At 43.5% G+C, this 22,396-nt stretch overlaps 1 protein-coding gene across 6 annotated transcripts; it reads right to left on the bottom strand.

Moving 5' to 3' along the window:
- Positions 1 to 11,828: 11,828 nt before the first annotated feature.
- On the bottom strand, positions 11,829 to 19,985 carry LOC119296059 (uncharacterized RING finger protein P8B7.15c-like). Of its 6 annotated transcripts, XR_005144722.1 has the most exons (10): positions 18,914 to 19,985; positions 18,737 to 18,812; positions 18,445 to 18,585; positions 18,295 to 18,356; positions 17,695 to 17,900; positions 17,292 to 17,481; positions 16,124 to 16,216; positions 13,911 to 14,589; positions 13,583 to 13,834; positions 11,829 to 12,027 (listed from the first exon to the last, which is right to left on the bottom strand). XR_005144722.1 is itself a non-coding variant. In XM_037574470.1 (6 exons), exons 1-6 carry the CDS (start codon positions 18,969 to 18,971, stop codon positions 17,404 to 17,406), a joined length of 621 nt encoding a protein of 206 aa, XP_037430367.1. In that variant the 5' UTR covers positions 18,972 to 19,591; the 3' UTR covers positions 17,014 to 17,403. The 6 variants fall into 6 exon arrangements, 1 of the variants encoding a protein (XP_037430367.1); XR_005144718.1 differs by lacking the exons at positions 11,829 to 12,027; positions 13,583 to 13,834 and having other exon boundaries at positions 14,360 to 14,589; positions 18,914 to 19,591; XR_005144721.1 differs by lacking the exons at positions 11,829 to 12,027; positions 13,583 to 13,834; positions 13,911 to 14,589 and adding an exon at positions 14,783 to 15,237 and having other exon boundaries at positions 17,716 to 17,900; positions 18,914 to 19,595.
- Between the last annotated feature and the right edge of the window lie 2,411 nt (positions 19,986 to 22,396).

Here is a 22,396-nt window from a genome sequence, read left to right as displayed (position 1 = left end):
CACCGTCTTGAAGCTTGTAAATCGACTCCATCTCTTTGGTCGAGGAATCATCACCTGAGTACATGAGAATCTCTCCTCCAGATACAGAATCCTCCGCAAGATCCATGCCATGTATGAAACCGACGAAAACACGCTTCCGACCGGGTTGAATCTGGGCGGGTTGCGCGCGCCGAGTCGGCTCGATGATGTCAGTGCAAATGTCCGGCTTAGGCTCTAATCTGCCGATCTTGCTGATGAAGACATGAATCCCCCGAAAGTGGACCCGGTACCCATACTCGATTGAGTCGGCCTCGGGGCCCCAGCCAGCATCGTTGATGTAGAGCTTGTTGTGGCGGCTCTTAGACATCCTGACAACATCGTATCCCTCGGTCCCTGGGAAAGTGCCCTTCAAGAACTTGAAACCGCCATGCGATGGCCCCATGGTGGGCGCCAACTGTCGTGGTTTTGTCATGGCAGATGCCCTCATGAAACGACTTAGGTGCGAGGCCATGGCTACGGTGATTAGCTTAAAGGGGTTGACCAGGACGAGAGACACGAGTTTACCCAGGTTCGGCCCCTCACGATCGAGGTAAAAGCCTACGTCCTGCTTTGTGTTGTATTGATTGAGTATTGATTACAAGGGAGCGGAATCGCTTAACCTAGCTATCGATGGATTGTAACTTTTGTTTACCCACCGAAGGGTCTCACCTTTATATACACAGGTCGAGGCCCTAGGCTTACAAGAGCCAGGCCGGGTCATACTTCGTGACCGACTCTGGTTCTAAGTCACCTTGCCTTGCTAGGCAAGTCGTCGTCGGGTGCACTACTACTCTGGATCATGCACCACCTCCGGGTCTTGGGCCTTTAGCTGGCCCGCCTTGTAAGCCGCCTCTAGGCTCTCAGGTCTTGGCTTCTTAGCTTCATTACTAAGTTGCCAACAGTGTAACCCGGCCCCTCCTGGGCGGGTCACACCATGGGTTTATATCCCCAATAGCAAGGAACACATCCACAATGAAAGCAAGATCAAGCTACTACCATGAGCCGACAGACTCTTCAAGGTGCTCAAACACTACAACAACAACGCTTAAAAGATCGGCATCCCACGAGAGAAGTACTCCTTGAGCGACATCTTCAACATCAAGGATCTTTCTCCCTACCATGGTGATGAGGCTTTCGATACGAGGTCGGATCTTTCCCAAGTGTTGGTGCATCAAACTCCAGGTATGTTGCCCGAACTGTACACAGGCTCAAGAGCAAGCTTACAACATCCAAAACAAGACCCAGCTGACAAAAATAGCTCTTTGAGAAATCGAATGGCAGATCAAGAAGACCAAGTCGAGCTAAAGGAGCAAGATACCACTAAGTAAAAACCTCCCTTGCTGGCAGGCGAGCCTGGTGGGGTCGAGGTTTCCCCGAAGACAAGTCTCAAGACTTCCCCTGCAAGCTTACCGGGGATGCTGAGGGTGCCCTACCCCACAAAGGCTTCACTGCTCCACCTCACACTAATGCAAGTCATCGATCGGTGCGGTGTCGAGCCCCCAAGTGAGTAAGTGGCTATTTTTTGACACATGGTAGCCACTTCCAAAGGAAATCACCTCCAAATGGCACCCGTCCATAGACGTGTCACGCAGGCAGGTAAGAAAGTGGCCAAACGGCCCTACAAGGCTTGCTGGGCTGCGTTATGATGTGACACTAGTGGCGCATTCGATGCACCTTGTCCTGTCTGTAGAGTTAGGTATGATAGCACTGTTAGCTATCTAATCAGTACACAATGACTGATTTGCCATTGTGGTCTTGATCTATAAAAGGAGGGCTGTGGCTACCTTATAAAAGATTCAGACCCTTGTACTCTCGTACGCGCATAGCTACTCTCGCCCTGAGGCAACCTTGCCGGGCTCGAGTGCTACATCTCCACCACAGTCCCCTCATCAATCCACCAAAGCGGGAGTAGGGTTTTACGCCTCGTGGCAGCCCGAACCTTGGTAAAAACTGCACGTGTGATCGCTGCCATGCTGCTCTGCACCCTCCGTTGTTTGTGCAATGTGATGTTCCACCTTGCCAAACCAAAAGGGGCTGATGTCCCCATAGGTGGCCTTGTTTTCCCATGACATCTTTTGCGGGCCAGGTAGGGGGAAGCACTTGCGCGAACCCAAGAGTGTATGCAGTGCATCATCTTCATCATCCTTTTCTTCATCGACGGTTTAATCCTCCATGGCACCCAAGAAAAAGCCCGGTGCTCCAGCTCACCCGTCCATCTCGAAGGCCTGGCCGCGGGGGCTATGGGGACGCACGGGGACGTGGACACCGCGGGACTTGTGGCCGGTGATGCCTGCTTGAACTACGTCGGTATTTCCCCAAAGAGGAAGGGATGATGCAGCACATCGACGGTAGGTATTTCACTCAGTGATGAGATCAAGGTTACCGAACAGTAGGAGAATCAAGCAGCACAACGTAAACAACCCTTGCACACAAATAACTAATACTCGCAACCGACATGTTAAAGGTGTTGTCAATCCCTTTCGGGTAACGGTGCCACAAATTGGTGAGAAGGCATGATAAAATTGTGATAGATAGGATAAATAGATCACAAATAAAATAAAGTGCAGCAAGCTATTTTTATATTTTTGGTTTAATAGATCTGAAAATAAAAGCAAAGGAAAATAGATCACAAAGGCAAATATGATAAGAAGAGACCCGGAGGCTGTAGGTTTCACTAGTGGCTTCTCTCGAGAAAAATAGCAAACGGTGGGAAAACAATTACTGATGGGCAATTGATAGAACTTCAAATAATCATGACGATATCCAGGCAATGATCATTATATAGGCATCACGTCCAAGATTAGTAGACCGACTCCTGCCTGCATCTATTACTATTACTCCACACATCGACCGCTATCCAGCATGCATCTAGTATATTAAGTTCATGGAAAAATGGAGTAATGCAATAAGAACAGTGACATGATGTAGACAAGATCTATTTATGTAGAAATAGACCTCATCTTGTTATCCTTAATAGCAACGATACATGCGTGTCATTTCCCCTTCTGTCACTGGGATCAAGGACAAAGCACCTCTTCCCATTGCAAGATAAATAGGTCAAGTTGGCAAAACAAAACCAAAATATCAGAGAAGAAATACGAGGCTATAATCAATCATGCATATAAGAGATCAAAGAAGACTCAAATAATTTTCATGGATAAAAACATAGATCTGATCATAAACTGAATGTTCATCGGATTCCAACAAACACACTGCAAAAAGACTTACATCATATGGATATCCAAGAGACCATTGTATTGATAATCAAGAGAGAGAGAGAGAGAGAGAGAGAGAGAGAGGAAGCCATCTAGCTACTAACTACGGACCCCTAGGTCTACAAAGAACTACCCACGCATCATCAGAGAGGCACCAATGGACATGATGAACCCCTCCGAGATGGTGTCTAGATTGGATCTGGTGTTTCTAGAACTTGCGGCAGCTGGAATTGATTTTTGTCGACTCCCCTAGGATTTCTGGGATAACGGGGTATTTATAGAGCAAAGAGATGATACGGGAGGCCACCATGGTGGGCACAACCCACCAGGGGCGCGCCTGGGCCTCCAGGCGCACCCTGGTGTCTTGTGCTCACCACGGGATGGCCCTCTGGTACTTCTTTGGCCCACTGGATGTCTTCTGGTCCAAAAAAATCCACAAAAAGTTTCGTTGCGTTTGGACTCCGTTTGATATTGATCTCCTTTGAAGTAAAAACAACAATCAGAAAATAGCAACTGGCACTAGGCACTATGACAATAGGTTAGTACCAAAAATGATATAAAACGACTATAAGATGATTGTAAAACATCCAAGAATGATAATATACCAGCATGGAACAATATAAAATTATAGATACGTTGGAGACGTATCAGCATCCCCAAGCTTAATTCCTGCTTGTCCTCGAGTAGGTAAACGATAAAAACAGAATTTTTGATGTGGAATGCTGCCTAACATGTTCATCACATAATCTTTTCTTTCTAGCATGGACATTAGGACTTTTATATGGTTCAAAGCAATAGTCTAGTTTTCACATGAAGATTTTAATACTCAAGCATACCAACAAGCAACCATGTCTTTCAAAATATCAATGGTAAAGCAAGTTATCCCTAGCCCATTATACTCAACCATTGATCCATTCATGAAACACACTTGAATATTAGCTATACCTAATGCTCAAATACGATCACAGTGCCCCTTAGTTGGTGCTTTATGAGAGAAGATGGAGACTCAAATTCAAATTAAAAATTGCCTAAAGTAAAAGAAAGGCCCTTTGCAGAAGGAAGTAGGGATTTGTAGAGGTGTCAGAGCTCGAAGCAAAAATTGAGAGATAAAAACATTTTGGGAGGCATACTTTTCCCACCAACAAAAATGACTTAGAGCTCCCAACACTTTCCATGCTAGATACATCATAGGCGGTTCCCAAACAGAAAATAAAGTTTATTCCTTTTTCCACTATACTTTCACTTTCCATGGCTAACCGTATCCACAATAATGCTACATCTACATAAAGAGTTACAAAAGGTTACGTAAAATGCCTAAACTAAATCCTCTCCCCACTAATTTTAAGGGGGGTGGGCCCCTTTCTCCCCTCTCCCCAATCCTAGCCCACCATGTTGCTATTTACGTTAGATTATGTATGTGTTTTACATAGATGTAGCATTACTCCCGTATCCACGAGTGCCCTCCATACCAACACTTTCCAAAGAATTTATTATTTGACAACATAAAGTAAATTCATTTTTTTCACTTCGGGACTGGGCATCCCTAATACCTTTGTCGTACTCTCATGCAATGACAAGTGAATAAACACTCATCATGATAATAACACATCTAGCATGGAAAATATTGGCCACCCCTCACCGCCTAGCGAGCTGTACGAGCACACAAAAGAGAAATTTATTTTGAAAATTAGAGATGCCACATGCAAATTTTCTTAGAACGGCATGGAAATACCGCATATAGGTAGGTATAGTGGACTCATATGGCAAAACTGGCTTAAAGGGTTTTGGACGCACAAGTAGTGATCATACTTAGTGCAAAAATGAAGGCTAGCAAAAAGATTGAGAAGCGACCAACCAAGAAACGAAAAATCTCGTACCCAAGCATTAAGCATAAGTAAGACCGAATAATGCACCACAAGTAGGATATAAATATCATTGCATTACTATTGACTTTCATGATTACATAGGGAATCACAAACCTTAACACCAATATTCTTACTAAAGCATAATTACTCATCAACATGACTCACATATCATATCATCATATCTCAAAACCATTACTAAGAACCAAGTTTATTTTTTCCAATGATCTTCATGAAAGTTTTTGTTATATCCTTCTTGGATATCTATCACTTTGGGACTATTTTCATATGTTGCTTTTAATAAGCTCAAACAAATGTAAGTGAAGAACATGAGCATAAAATTTCTTTCTCTCAAAATAATCTAAGTGGAGCAAGAGAGAATTTCTTAGAAGTTCTACTAACTCCCAAATAAATATAAGTGAAGCATAGCATTTCTTCAAAACTAACAAAGTACATCGTGCTCAAAAAGATATAAGTGAAGCACTAGAGCAATTCCATGGCTCTAAACATTTAAGTGAAGCATAGGAGCAAGCATAGCATAATTTTTGGATCTCTCAAAAAGGTGTGTCCATCAAGGATTAAAGACTAAAACACAAAGAAAAACAATCAAAGACTCATATCACACAAGGCGCTCCAAGCAAAACTCATAATATGTGACGAATAAAAATATAGCTGCAAGTAAAATATCGATGGTTGTTAGAAGAAAGAAGGGATGCCACTCGGGGGCATCCCTAAGCTTAGTTGCTTGCTACTTCTTGAATCTTATCTTGGGGTTACTCGGGCATCCCCAAGCTTAGCATTTTGCTAATCCTTGTTCCTTCATCCATTGTAAGATCACCCAAAACATTAAAACTTCAATCACACAAAACTCAACAAAACCTTCATGAGATCCATTAGTATAAGAAAGCAAACCACTACTATAAGTACTGTTGCAAACCCATTCATATTTTATTTTTGCATTATATCTACTATATTCCAACTTTTCTATGGCAAAAACTCTTCAAAGAAAACCATAGAATCATCCAAACAAGCACACAACGCAAAGAAAACAGAATTTGTCAAAAACAAAACAGTCTTTTGCAATCTGACTACTTTGAATACTTATGTAACTCCAAAAATTCTGAAAAATTAGGAAGACGTGAATAATTTGTTTATTAATCCTCTACAAAATTAATAAACTCAAAAGCACTCTTCTGATAAAATTTAAAAATAATATCGTGAGCGCAAAAGTTTCTGTTTTTCAGCAAGATCAAATCAACTCTCACCCAAATCATCCCAAAGGCCTTGCTTGGCACAAACACTAATTTAAATAACAAAAACGCATCTAAATAGAGGCATAATTGTGTATTTTATTGAAAATATCAAGAAAACAAAAAAGCAAAAAAGATGCGAGTCGGGTTGCCTCCCAACCAGCACTATCGTTTTACGCCCCTAGCTAGGCATAACATGTAGGATCTAAGTTTTGTAATCTTGAGTTCTAGATCCATATGATGCCCTCATGATTGATTAATATGGTGGCCTAATTCTTGTTCTAGGGAAGTGTCCCATACCTTTCTTAGTGGAAACTAGAATTTAATATTGCCTTCTTTCATATCAATCACGACACCAATAGTACGTAAAAGCGCTCTACCAAGTATAATTGGACAAGACGGATTGCAATCAATATCAAGAACAATAAATTCTATGGGAACATAATTCCTATTTGCAAGAATAAGAACATCATTAATTCTTCCCATAGGCTTTTTAATAGTAGAATCCACCAAGTGCAAATTTAAAGAGCATTCTTCAATATTGGTAAGACCAAGCACATCACATAAATATTTTGGAATTGTAGAAACACTAGCACCGAAGTCACATAAAGCAAAACACTCATAATTTGTAATCCTGACTTTGATGGTAGGTTCCCATTCATCATTAATTTTCTAGGAATTTAAACTTCTAATTCCAACTTTTCCTCAAAAGCTTTCATCATAGCATCAACAATATGTTTAGTAAAAGCTTTATTTTGTTCATAAGCATGGGGTGAATTTATCATGGATTTCAACAAAGAAATACAATCAACCAAAGAGCAACTATCATAATTAAAGTCTTTGTAATCAAAAATAGTGGGCACATCACTAGTTAAAGTCTTGACCTCTTCAAACCCACTTTTATCAATTTTCTCAACAAGATTTTCACCCTCAGAATTATCGGGACGCCTTCTAGCTAAAGTTGACTCTTCTCCAGTCCCCTTTTCATCAATCTTAATTTTACTAAAAAAAAGATTCAACAGAAGAAACACCAATAATTTTAAGATCTTCATCACTTTTATGACAGCAATCGCTAGAAAGCGCTTTTTCTAAAAGTTCTCTTTTATCTCTAACCATAGCGGTTATTTGCTTAGTTTAATACATAGAAAAATAAAGAGCTTTAATTGATTCTTCAACTTTAGGCACAAAATTTTTTATCTTGAGAGTTTCTACATCATGAGAAATTCTATCAATACTTCTAGACATATCATCAACCTTATTCAGCTTTTCTTCTATCGTAGAATTGAAAAAAATTGAGTATTGATAAATTCTTTAATATTATTCTCAAGATCAGAGGTGTTTCTATTATTATTATGAGTGGGATTACCATAGGAATTACCATAATTATTAGAGGAATTACTAGGAAAAGGCCTAGGATTAAAATTACCTCTATAAGCATTGTTATTGAAATTGTTTCGCGAGATAAAATTCACATATATGGCATCACTATTTTGCTCAATCAAGGTAGACAAAGGCACATCATTAAAATCAATAGGAGCACTTTTATTAGCAACCAACTTCATAAGAGCATCAACTTTTCACTCAAAGAATTTATCTCTTCTACCGAATTGACTTGTTTACTAGTAGGAGCTCTTTCGGTATGCCATTGTGGGTAATTGGCCATAATATTGTCAAGAAATTTAGTAGCTTAACCCAAAGTAATTTCCATAAAAGTGCCCCCTGCGGTGAAATCTAAAAGATTACAAGAACAAAATTCAACCCCGCATAAAATTTGTGTATGATCATCCAAAGATTTAACCCATGAGTTGGGCAATTCCTTAGCATCAATCTCATCATTTCCCAAGATTGTGCAACATGCTCATGTTCAAGTTGCTTGAAATTCATGATCTAGGTTCTAAGGGAAATGATTTTTACAAGCGAAAAATAGTTAGTAATAAAAGCATCCTTGGACTTGTTCCAAGAATCGATACTATTGCGAGGCAAAGAAGAAAACAAAAATTTTGCGCGATCTCGCAAAGAAAACAGAAATAATTTCAACTTCACAACATCATTGTCCACATCTTTTTTCTTTTGCATATCGCATAATTCCGCGAATGCGTTAAGATGGGACACGGCGTCCTCATTAGGAGTACCGGCAAATTGATCTTTCATAACAAGATTCAGCAAAGCAGTATTAATATCACAAGACTTCGCACTAGTGGCGGGAGGAGCAATTGAAGTGCTAATAAAATCATTGCTTTTGGTATTTGAGAAATCACACAACTTGGTGTTCTCTTGAGTCATGGTGAATACAAAATAAGATTGCACTCAAAAACAGATCTAACGAGAAAACGGCGAATGAAAAAGAGGGCGAATAAAACGACAAATTTTTGTGAAGTGGGGGAGAGGAAAACGAGAGGCAAATGGCAAATAATGTAAATTGCGAGGAGATGAGATTTGTGATTAGGAACATGGTTGATGTTGATAATGTCTCCCTGGCAACGACACCAGAAATTCCTTTTGATGCCTGCTTGAACTGCGTCGGTATTTCCCCAAAGAGGAAGGGATGATGTAGCAAAGGGACGGTAGGTATTTCCCTCAATAACAAGACCAATCTTATCAAACCAGTGGGAGAACCAAGCAACATAACATAAACAGCCTCTGCACACAAATAACAAATACTCGCAACCCGACGTGTTAAAGAGGTTGTCAATCCCTTTCGAGTAATGGTGCCACAAATTGGCGAGAAGGCATTAAAAAATTGTGATAGATAGGATAAAAGATAGTAAATAAAATAAAGTGTAGTAAGGTATTTTTGTATTTTTGGTTTAATAGATCTGAAAATAAAAGAAAAGGAAAATAGATCGCAAAGCCAAATATGATAAGGAGAGACCCGAAGGCCGTAGGTTTCACTAGTGGCTTCTCTCGAGAAAAATAGCAAACGGTGGGAAAACAATTACTATTGGGCAATTGATAGAACTTCAAATAATCATGATGATATCCAGTCAATGATCATTATATAGGCATCATGTCCAAGATTAGTAGACCGACTCCTGCCTGCATCTACTACTATTACGCCACACATCGACCGCTATCCAGCATGCATCTAGTGTATTAAGTTCATGGGAAAATGGAGTAATGCAATAAGAATGATGACATGATGTAGACAAGATCTATTTATGTAGAAATAGACCCCATCTTGTTATCCTTAATAGCAACAATACATACGTGTCATTTCCCCTTCTGTCACTGGGATCAAGCACCGTAAGATCGAACCCATCACAAAGCACCTCTTCCCACTGCTATCGGAGAACAAATACGATGCTATAATCAATCATGCTTATAAGAGATCAAAGAAGACTCAAATAACTTTCATGGATAAAAACATAGATCTGATCATAAACTCAAAGTTCATCGGATCCTAACAAACACACCGCAAAAAGACTTACATCATATGGATCTCCAAGAGACCATTGTATTCATAATCAAGAGAGGGAGAGAGAGATAGAGAGAGAGAGAGAGAGAGAGAGAGAGAGAGAGAGAGAGGAAGCCATCTAGCTACTAACTACGGACCCGTAGGTCTACAAAGAACTACACACGCATCATCGGAGAGGCACCAATGGACATGATGAACCCCTCCGAGATGGTGTCTAGATTGGATTTGGTGTTTCTAGAACTTGCGGTGGCTGGAATTGATTTTCGTCGACTCCCATAGGGTTTCTGAAATATTGGGGTATTTATAGAGCAAAGAGGCGGTGCAGGAGGCCACCGTGGTGGGCACAACCCACCAGGGCACGCCTGGGCGTCCAGGCGCGCCCTGGTGTCTTGTGCTCACCACGGGACGACCCTCTGTTACTTCTTTGGCCCATTGGATGTCTTCTTGTCCAAAAAATCGATAAAAAGTTTCACTGCATTTGGACTCTGTTTGATATTGATTTCCTGCAAAGTAAAAAACAAGTAGAAAACAGCAACTGGCACTAGGCACTATGTCAATAGGTTAATGCCAAAAAATTGATATAAAATTACTATAAAATGATTGTAAAACATCCAAGAATGATAATATAACAGCATGGAACAATAAAAAATTATATAGATATGCTGGAGACGTATCAGTCGGCGCATGCGGCGTTGTCGCCACCTCCCTTGCGGCCGAAACGGGAGTAGGAGGCACTGGAGAAGGAGAACGCCAACAATATATCCTAGCGGCCACCCTCCACAGGGCGTGGGTGGAGAGATTATTCCGTCTCTACCTCTCCACCACACCGAAGGGCGCAGCCGCAGCGGCGACGCTCGCTCTAGGGCAAACCGCAACCCTCTGGCTGCCCCCGCTGCAGGTGCGGCCGTCAGGCACGCGCCACCCCCGGAGCAACCTGACCGAGTTAATGCGCCAAACAAAGTTGCAGATCCCCAGACACATCCGCCTCGTCACCATGCCATCCTGGCGTCTGGCTCACAGCGACGAGGACATGGCTCTGCCACGACCGGCATCGTGAGGAGCCAGACGACGTTATGGTCTATGTCGTCATCCATGCCGAGCACCGCTTCAGAGGCCATGGCGCAGGCCCAACTCCTGTTGAGATTCCCGCCAGCGGTTGATTAGATGGAAGAGTGGAGAGCCACCATTCAGCGCTTGATTGGTTTTGCCGAGGCGGGAGGATCACAGTGAGCGGACCCATCACGACCTCCACAGGCGGCAACATCTCGAGCCGCTGGCCATACTGGAGGAGCCACCCCCACGATGGAATCCACTCGACGATAGCCAGCGCAAGGGTCGTAGCCAGAACCACACGACTTGGAGCCCAACGACGTATCGATGGCTTCATCTGATCCTTGAGCGCGTCGGGACCAGCGGCGAGTGCTGAAAGACAGGCGGAGGGAAGACGTGTGTGTCACCATTGAACGGTTCTGCGAAACCCACCGCCAGTCTGATAGACGCAATGGCCCCGACGTTGATGAGCCCATGCCCCGTGAGAGTGGGTACCTGCCTTTCGAGGGTGGGTGCCCCGCCTTCACTCGTGAGTTACGTCAAGTCCATTGGTCATCAGCTCGCACATTCAAACCAGAAATACTAGAGAAGTACGATGGAAGATTGAACCCAGCAGAGTTTTTAAGCATCTACACCATCGCTGTTCAAGCTGCCGAGGAAGAGATGAGAAGGTGTTCACCAACTCCTTCCCTTTGGCTCTCGAGCCAAATGTGAGGTGTTGGCTGATACACCTGCCAGAGAACTCCATCTTGACCTGGGCTGACCTGTGCCACAAGTTTTTTGGCGCCTTCACGGGCGGCCATCAAGAACCTGGGCGGCCCAGTGACTTGCAGCTCCTCCCATTGCGGAAGTACATGCAGAGGTTCAGCCAAGTGCACACGAACATCCCAGACATCCACCCGGCAGCTGTGATAGCTGCATTCCAGTCCAACATGCTGTAACAACCCGAACCTGATAAGATTCGATGTCTTTGTGCTAGTCCCTGGATCGATTCGCTAGCACACATAGTACATAGGAATATCAAAGTAACAAGTGCATCATTTACTATAACCTATGATCCATAATTCATAAAGTATTACAAACTCATAGTACATAACTAACTTTACTTAATAATAACAGCGGAAATGTAGCATAAGCAAACAATGAATCCCATCAAGGCCCACTGGCGAAATGCTGAGTGAAGACTCGCAACCCTTCTCACTGATCATCTGAAAATCCTGTAACATGATAAGTTGCAACCACAAGGGTCAATACATTGAATGTATTGGCAATTCACACATAATGATATAGCACATCCACAAGTAAAGTATGACAAACAAAACACACGAGATAGTTTTGAGAAGAATGTCTTCAGCTACCTCCCTCCACTAACTGAACTTACAACCGCCTCTAACTTACTCGCCCAAGATAACCCCAAAGATTCTAAGTAAACATGACAAGAACTTCAGAATTGTCTCAAGTGCGCTCTATCAGTGGCACATTCTCTAGGAATAATAGAGCACTCCGCCAAGGACGCATTCACCTGATTTAAGTTCCAAAAATTATACCTTGCCTCAAGTGCGCTCTGTCAATGGCGCATTCTCTAGGAACAATAGAGCGCTCTGCCAATGACGCATTCACTTGGTTAATAATCCCGAGCCTACGGCTATAGGCCCTCTTTGGTTCATAAGTCCTAGGACTTTTTTAGTCCCAACTTATAAGTCCCAAGTCCCTAAAAAGTCCCTACCTGTTTGGTTCCTGGGACTTATAAGTCCCTATAAGACCATATTACAACTATAAGTCCCTATAAGACTCTCCTTGAGAGTCTTATTGCATAAGTCCCAAATGCCCACTTTAAGTCCCTATAAGTCCCTCCTATTTGGTTTAGATGGGACTTATAGGGACTTGTTCAAGTCCCTAAACCAATAAGTCCCTGGAAACAAACACCCTCATAAACACTCACCACTTTCATGATCACTCGACACATGCCCACGTCTACCATAGCAAGTTGATCACACCATCACATAACACAATTAATACCAAACATGACAACACGAGATACACATATCAGGCCAAACGTTTACCATAGCATAAAACCACACATGCATAGCAGAATATAGGATGAGCAAAATCAAAAGTGCAAACTTTCCTTGAACGGTGTTGAAGTACTCTAACGATTAATTCCGATCTGCTTCGCACTCCGAACAATCTATACGATTAACAAAGGCACCGATAAATAAATCATACCCACATAAAACCACAATAAAGTCAACAGCAAGGAATTCAAATAAAAACATAATTAACAGACCATAATAGTAGGTATATCTTATCTACATGCTAGTAGGATCACAGTGCAAAAAGAATCAACTAATTTGGATCAACGATTTGAAAGATATGGCCTCCGGAAGGTTAAATTCAAATTTGAGCAAATTCAAATTTGAGCAACTCAAAAAATGTGAAATTTTGATTCTACTGTATTCTCCTGGTCACTACGAGTACTGAGGAAAAAGAATCGATGAATTTAGAGTTATGGATCTCAAGATATACCTAAACGAAAATTTGATATGAAATCTGTGAAACAAATTGTGCCATGACAGTGTTCCTGGAAGAACTACCACAGTTGTTGTGACGTTGTCACATGGCGCAACTGTAATAGGCTGGAGTGGTTTGCTGTTGTGGCTAAACGGCGAATGGCCGCAACTTAACGGAAAATGTTTTGGTAAATAAATAAATAAACATGGGCGATCTAATAACATCAGTTGGATGGAGATCGGACGGACGACAGGGACTCACCGGAGAAACTGGGGCTGGCCTCCGGACTTGAGGAAGACGACGACCATAGGGCGGCTTGGATTTGAAGCTGGCGGCAGTTACAAGGACCTCCGAGACTCTAGGAAGGCAGGACAAGGTGTCGTGGGCGTCGGTGAACTCAAACACGTCCGCAGGGGTGAATGGGGCTTGCTCCCCCAACGGTGGCAACCGGCTGGAGCGGCGGCAGCGGAGTTGAGCTCCGAACGAGCTCGATGGACTCAGTGTAGTGTTTCCCTGCAAGAAATAATAGATGAGGGAGGAGAAGGAGACCAAGGGAAATATACTAGGGGCGAGAGGAGAAGCTGGGAACCTCCAGAGGCGATGCAATCAACCGATGGATGCTTCAGACGGCGGCGAACTCCGACGATATCTGAACGAGGCGAAACAACACGGGAGAGAGGGGGCAGGAGGAGAAGCTGGGAACCTCCAAAAGCGATGCAATCGACCGACAGAAGCTTCAGAGGGCGGTGAACTCCCTTGAGATCTGAACGAGGCGAAACGGCACGGGAGAGAGGGATTCTGCCAAGGACGCATTCACCAGATTTAAGTTCCAAAAACTATACCTCGCCTCAAGTGTGCTCTGTCAATGATGCATTCTCTAGGGACAATAGAGCGCTCTGCCAATGACGCATTCACCTATTTAATAATCCCAAGCCTACATCTATAAACACTCACCACTATCATGGATCACTCGACACATGCCCACGTCTACCATAGCAAGTTGATCACACCATCACATAACACAATCAATACCAAACATGACAACATGAGATACACATATCAGGCCAAACGTTTACCATAGCTTAAAATCACACATGCATAGCATAATATACAATGAGCAAAATCAAAAGTGCAAACTTGCCTTGAACGATGTTGAAGTACCCTAACGATTAATTCTGATCTGCTTCGCACTCTGGACAATCTATATGACTAGATGGAAGCTGCGGCTTGCCGCAACCTGCACCCCTGCCGATGCGGTCGTATCCAACCTGGTAATAAATGTATCAAATCAAAGGTGTAAGAACAACATCGATCCAACGGCATCTTCATCAGAACTAAAACAACTCAGTGTGCCCTGTAAACAACTCAAAGCAGTCGAAGCTTATGTCCGACCAAACATTGTATTCGTAATTGCAATGAAGGTGGTACAAAAAAGATATAGATAGAGTGGCGCCAAATAGATACAAAAGCAAAATTTGAGCCACTGATCTAGCATTAGGATTTCTCAAAGACACATGAGGAAGACTATCTAAGGCAATGATCCAGCGCCTGCTATTTCTCAGGGAAGCATTAGTCCGGTACCAAGAATCAAATGATTCAGTAGAAAACATCAAATTTAGTACAAAGAGCATATGTCCACTACAATGCTGATGAATATTTCACTCACACAAAAGGTAACATACATATATGCTTTTTTACAAAGGGATATTGTAACCCATACTAAAATAGCTATGTGCATGATTTGGGAAATCAGCAAGAGAAGGCAAGTATCAGCAACGATATGAACCGAGAACATCGAGTATCCATCCGTAAACATATGCAAAAGGATTAACCAGTAAACACCAACAAAATGGTATCTCTTTCAGGAGAAGCAAGGCAAATGTGATACAAGAAAGCCACATCACAAGATAATAGTCCTGCATCATAAAAGCATTACAATTAGATAATTAGGATGGAATATCTCAAAACTTTGCTGAGCAAATGGAAATAGTAAGCTCTTTGCGGCGCTCGAGAGATTAGAGAGGGGGAGGTATAGGGCTGGCGGCCGCAGCCCTAAGCGTCTCGTCGATTGGGCAAAGAGCAATGAATCGAAGGAAGGCACATTGCGCAGGGGTAAGCGAAATGTCAAAAGTGCCCTCAGCGGCCACCCAAATTTACGGCGTGGTGGCATGCCCCATGTGCATATTTGCTGTTGGAGCACAAACAAAGGCCGAAGGAAACGAAACCAATAGTCCAAGTCATAAAAAACTATTTCTAAACTATATTCAGATTTAACGATCAAACTCAGAATTGTCGAGTACAAAAGAGTTGATTTGCTAGGCATCCCAATATTCAGACGAAAGTAAAATAAGAAACTGTCAGCTTAAAATTGGTAGGCAAGTAACAACAATGCCTTAATCCTGCCAGATGAATAGGAAAATCAATAAGCAGCTACCATATCCAATCTGGAGCTAGAACCCAAATACTTGAACCTTCATAAAGTTTGTATTAGCACTATTATTACTGGGCCGTCAAATGTTCTGAGGAATAAATGCAGTAGTACAAACACCACAGTGAATATAGTTCAAGAAAAACATCACAGGGAATAGTTTGAAGCTACAATAATCAGACATCAGTAAAAAATAATGTTGTATATGCCCATAAAAAGCGTCCTAGTGCAAAATCCTACCAATGAGAGTTCCCCAAAACAAATAAACTTTCAGTCCATGGACCATACAAAGTTTTCCAATGTGGAAATACTGCATCTAGATTTCGACAGTAGAATATGCATGAGAGTAGTAAAGATAGTGATCAAGGTATCACCTGGCTTTCGCTTCCCGATTTAACCTCCATTTGTTGTCACAATATCCGGGCAGCTTCTGTTCCATGTCCATGAATGGTAACACCTTCAGCTTCCTGTAATCAGAAAAGTCATCACATAAATAAAAAAAGAATAAATGGATCAGACCAACAGATCATAGATAGGTTTTCATTATTAATGCACAATCTGGAATGGTGCTACTGTGACAGGAAGAAAGGGGTAGTTATAAGAAAATAGCATCTATGCTGGTAACATGACATGATATTTTTAATTGAACCAAACCTCCAAGATCATGTCAGCGATTAAAACCGGCATTAACCAAACCATCCATACACAATGACTAAGAAGCTAAAAGGACAACCCGCCATGCATCACAAAAAGTATACCCTGTTCTCTTAGCAAAAGCCATTTCTATTCGATGCACTTTCCTTAACAAATTCTATGGAACCTACGACGCCGCAAGTTATATAAGAAATTCCAACCAAAGGGCTCCATTCTTCATCAGCTGTTCTAACCGATCAATGCTCAATAGACATGGAAACCTCCACTCCCAGTACATACAAAAAAGGTTATCCAATCCGATAATACAGCTATAGTACAGAATCATTATCTATGAACTGGCCCAAGGAATATTTAGATAGAAATCAACTGCATAAAATTTCTCGCGGGTACAGTGCCATACACCAAATCAATTCTCGTGGGTGCCTGACTCAACTTATTGTCCAAGCGCATAAACAATGTATTAACCATTGCAAAGGAAAACTAGAGTGATTGCTCAAATAATGGATCAGTCCAATACAATAAGGTTGCATCAGAAGCATGGCATTGCCTTGATACATAAGTGTCCAGTGTAGAGCAATTTGTCCAAACAATGACAAAAGGTAAGGCCATCAAATATACCAGAAGCATGAAACATTAGATCTAAAAGTTCATGACAAATGGAGGAATACGTAGTATGTTCCAAAAGTAAGCCAAGCTGATGGATCAACACTAAGTAGATACAATAGTTGGCTTATTACATAACCAAAGCGAGCCAGATCAACGGTGTGAGATAAGTCCAAGCGAACGCTCACAATGAACCTATATAGTTCTGCTAATGCATCATTGTTTAGCAGATGAAATCACAGGAAACATTTGCATGGATAGTATGATGACAACCTTGTAACCAACCTTGTCAAAACAGGTAGACAACGAGCGACGCTTTGCCCCTTTTAGCCTTGAATGCGAAGACATTCTCCAAATTATCCAACCCCTGTCTTCACAAAGTCTGACCAATTAGTTGTTATCCCTTGATAAGTGGGACCTTCTCCTTGGTGCACCCAGATGCAAGTTTAGTCCACATGGTCCTCATGTTCAGAGTCTGCAAGGAAGCAAGATTAATTCTCTCCGAGATGGACATATTTATTAGCATAGTTATTTAAGGAAATCCTAGGAATAGCAGATAGACATGGCTATTTTAATAAACAAAAATGAACAATGGATTTATGAATAAAGTAGAGCAGTAAATACTGAACAATGAATTTATTTGAAAAAACAAAGTGAAGATGCTATCATGCTAATAAAGAACACTAACATCACAGTAAATATAAACTGCCTTGGAACCGCCAATGGTTGGGCAATGCTGAATAAAATGCCCTGGAACCCGGCATCTGTAGCAGGTATAGCCAGGTGGAGGCATCTGGTTTTCCTGTGGGCAATGTTGAATGAAATGGCCTGGAACTCCGCAGCTGCGGCACACATAGCCGGGTGGAGGTGCCTCCCTTTCTGATGATCCATGGCCTTCAATTTGAAAGATTTGTCAAACAGAGCACATGTTAAACAGTATTCTGAACACATTCACAGAACAACACAAGCATATTATGCAGCGGTATAGTTCACATATTCACAAAAAACCGTGAATCTATCAAAATTTGTATGAAAATCTGCTAGAGTTCAAAGGTTGTCTAATGGGCTGGAAACAATTGTCTAGTTACTGTCAAAAAAGATCCAATTGAAACATGGTCTACCGTGCCAAAAAGAAAAGAAATCTGGTGTCCGCAAAGCTTGAACACCTACACACTCTTTTTCATCATAACAATGGCTTTGATTTTTAAGAGAATCTTTTCATATTATCTGCTAGCATAATCATAACTCAAAAGAACATGACACTGAAGACAGGGAATTTCTGCATTACCATTATGGCGTCCTGATGTAAACCTTCCAGGAGCTTGTCCTCTCCTAAATGACTGCTCTCCCCTGCATGCACCATTAAATATGATTATCAGAAAAGGTACCAAAAAATCTAGCTGCTGACTTATGCAAGAAGGAAATGTTGTATTCTAACCATTTAAGTTCAGCTGCATCAATCACAACTGCAATTGCAGCATCTTCATCTTTCACTTCTGCGGAGGAACAAGATTTTGAGACTGATTCAGTAACCACTGATCTGTTTGAAGCTAATGAACCATCTTCTATGACTTTCCGCCTGCAATTAGTGGTACAATATTAGCATATGCAAAAAAACATCTCCTTAAATTTCACATGTAATCTCAGTTCCATCCCTGAAATTTCCTACTATGAATCAGAGCATGAGAGTGGGGGTGGACAACCAGAGCATGAGAGAGGGGGTGTGATACCTTCCGTGGAGCAACGGCGACCCGGGAAGAAGCAGACCCGGAGGAGCGTTGGTCTTCCCTCCTGTACGCGGTGCACCTGCGCGCATGAATCAGGGAGAGAGTGAGAGAGGGGAGAGGCCAAATCCAATCGAACAGAACAGAGCAGAGCAGTGCGGAGGTGGGGAGGAGAAGAGGGACCTGCTGTGAGAAGGAGCTCCAGGCCTTCCATGGTGTGTTGTGGGAGCTCCATGTCCATGGAGAAGAAGCACACGGTCACTCCATGGGTGCCGGCGCCGTGGCTGTGGATGTGGATCCGGCGCCATCGCGGGAGCAGATGAAGGGCGGCGCCCCCCGAGAGAGAGAGGGGGGACTCCTAGCTAGTCTCCCTCCTCGCCTGCTCGGTCGCGCCATGGCTGAACTGGGCGCAGCTCATCGGCGATGGCCAGAGCAAGGCCGGATCTGGGCGCGCCGCCTGACCAGCTGAGTCGCGGTGGATCTCCCTCCATCTCGTCTTGTCTTCTCTTCTGATGACGGGGGAGGAGGAGAGGAGGGGAGGGGAGGGGAGGAGAGGATGAGGGCGGCCATGGCCGGCGGCGAGGTGGGTGCGAGAGAGATGGGAGGGGAGACGTCGTGGGGAGTGGGATGGGACGGGCTCCTTGGTTGGATGGGTTGGGTTGGGTGGCGGCTCCTCTCCTCTCATTCTCATGAGCTCGGCACTGTGCTGCGCAGGGCCGCGGTCATCGGCGAAGGCCACGGCGAGCGGGACGGGCGGGGAAAGGGGGCGATGGGGAGGATGGCTGGCGGCGACGACGACTGCGAGAGAAAGAGAGAGACATGCGGGAAAGAAGCGAGGAGAGGTCAAACCCTACGCGTCTCTTCGATTGGGGAGAGGGCGGCGAATCGGGAGAGGGCACGTTCCACCGGCCTAGGTGAAATCCCAAAATTGCCCTCGGCGGGGTGCTGTATTAACCGGCGGTGGCAGCAGATATTTACCGCGAAGTGAAACTGTTCATTGCTACAGGGGCTCGGTTATGATCCGGCGGCCCAGATCATCCGAGGGCTCGATCGGACGCCCGGAAACGCATCAAGTAAATGAATCGGACGGCCAGAATCGCGTGAGCTCTGAGAGCGTCTAGGATTGACTGGATCTCTTATTTCTCGATTAACAGAGGCACTGATAAATAAATCATATTTACATAACACCACAATAAAGTCAACAGCAAGGAATTCAAATAAAAACATGATTAACAAAATGTAACAGTAGGTATATCTTATCTACATGCTAGTATGATCACAGTGCAAAAAGAATCAACTAATTTGGATGAACGATTTGAAAGATATGGCGTCCAGAAGGTTAAATTCAAATTTGAGCAAATTCAAATTTAAACAGCTCAAAAAATGTGAAATTTTGATTCTACAGTATTCTCCTGGTCGTTACAAGTACTCAGGATAAAGAATCGATACATTTAGAGTTACGGATCTCAAGATATACCTAAACGAAAATTTGATATGAAATTTGCGAAACAAATTGTGCCATGACAGTGTTCCTGGAAGAACTACCGCGACTGCTGGGACGTTGCCACATGGTGCAACTGTAATAGGCTGGAGTGGTTTGCTGTTGTGGCTAAACAGCGAACGACCGCAACTTAAAGGAAAATGTTTCGGTAAATAAATAAAAAACATGGGCGATCTAATTACAGCGGTTGGATGGAGATCGGACGGACGACAGGGACTCACCGGTGAAACAGGGGCTGGCCTCCGGACTTGAGGAAGACGACGGCCATAGGGCGGCTTGGATTTGAAGTTGGCGGCAGTTACAGGGACCTCCGGGACTTTGGGAAGGCACGACAAGGTGCCGCGGGCGTCAGTGAACTCGAACACGTCCGCAGGGGTGAATGGGGCTTGCTCCCACAGCGGTGGCGACCGGCTGGAGCGGCGGCGGTGGAGTTGAGCTCCGGACGAGCTCGATGGACTCGGTGTAGTGCTTCCTTGCGAGAAATAATAGATGAGGGAGGCAGAGGAGACCAAGGGAAACATACTAGGGGAAAGAGGAGAAGCTGGGAACCTCCAGGGGCGATGCAATCGACCGGCGGAAGCTTCAGACGGCGGTGAACTCCGGCGAGATATGAACGAGGCGAAACGGCACGGGAGAGAGGGATTTTGCCAAAAATCGGCAGAGAAGAGCAAGGGGATTATTTATAGATTAGTTCTCGTGCGAGAGGGGCAAGATCCAAGCCGAGTCGGCGAGGATTTGGATCGGAAACTGGTCTCCAGGAAGAACACGGGAAAGGAGAGAGATGGCATGTGGGTCTGGGTGGTCAGCGGCAGAGAAAAAAAAGGAGCAGCGAGGTGGGCTGCTTGCTGGGCTTCGGCCTGCTAGCTGCTGCTGCACTGCTCCAGCGCAGTGGGCGATGAATAGAAATGGTCTGCTGGGAGCCCTGATGAACAGTAAATTCTAGGAAAAATATAATATTGTGTAGGAGGTGTAATTGAAGAAAACAAAATACCATATGACTTCCTAAAAATACCAGAACACACGATAAAACATTACTACTACTATACAAAACAGAGAACATTTTTACAACACAAATTCACTTTTGAAAAAAAAACGTGTATGCAATACAAGCATATAAAGAGCATTATAACAACTATAAAATAATTTTGAATTTCTAAAAATCCCAAAATAGTTTCTGTAAACTCCAGATAATATCATTAACATTTTCTAAATTTAATTTATAGGGGATAAGTCATATTATCTCCACTCCAAATATTTGCCTTAACTTGCAATAACGATTTGAACAATCAGAAATTTTCAAATATGCATAGAGAATCATGATGAAAAAGAATGATCCTATTAACATACCAAATTTGAAAATTTGGGATGTTACACGTGCGCAACCGCAGGATACATTCCAAAATGAACGAGATGTTTCCCAAGACTGTGAACGAGACATATACTCTGGTGGATAAGTGTGCCCGCATAGAGGAGGGGAGGCAGCTCCCCGGTGAGGAGGATGGCGTCGACGTTGACTCAGAGGACGAGGACGATGTCACCAACTAGAAGAAGAAGAACAAGAAGCACAAAAAGAAGCGCAAGGATAAAGCCATGATGACTGTTCATGGATCGAGTGCACCTAGTACCGGCTAGAAGGCCAAGACCGAGGCCCTCGGCAAGGAAGCTGCAGCGTGCACTGATTGCCGGGAAGGCTCGGCTGCCGAGAAAGCTGGGAAGGATGATGGGTCGTACTCCAAGATCCATCGGACCAAAGGCCACGATCTTCAGGAGTGTCATCAGGTTGAGCAACTCGTCAAGAAGCAAAGGGCTGAGTACGAGAAGTGTGATAAGGAGAAAGACCAAGGTGGCGCTAGCGGGAAGGGCTGAGGTGGCAAAACAGGTCATCCCCGCAAGGCTTCTCAGTATCAAGGGAAACCCGTCAAAGGCTGTCAGAAGAAGGATTGTGATGACGAGAGTGATGAGGGAGATGAAGAGGAAACTAGCGAGCAGGAGTTCCAGAAAGCCACTAATGCCCTATGCATTGACGGGGGTGCATCTTTGCACTCCTCTCACCGCCAACTTAAACAGTGGGCGCGTGAAGTCAATGACATGGAGCCAGCGGTGGATTTTCGGAAGCCGCTCAAGTGGTCCCACACGCCCATCATCTTTGATGAAGAGGACCACCC

The sequence above is a fragment of the Triticum dicoccoides genome, chromosome 4B, assembly GCF_002162155.2.
Source record: "Triticum dicoccoides isolate Atlit2015 ecotype Zavitan chromosome 4B, WEW_v2.0, whole genome shotgun sequence".
NCBI classification, from domain to species: Eukaryota; Viridiplantae; Streptophyta; class Magnoliopsida; order Poales; family Poaceae; genus Triticum; species Triticum dicoccoides.
This window is presented reverse-complemented; position numbering and strand designations above follow the sequence as displayed.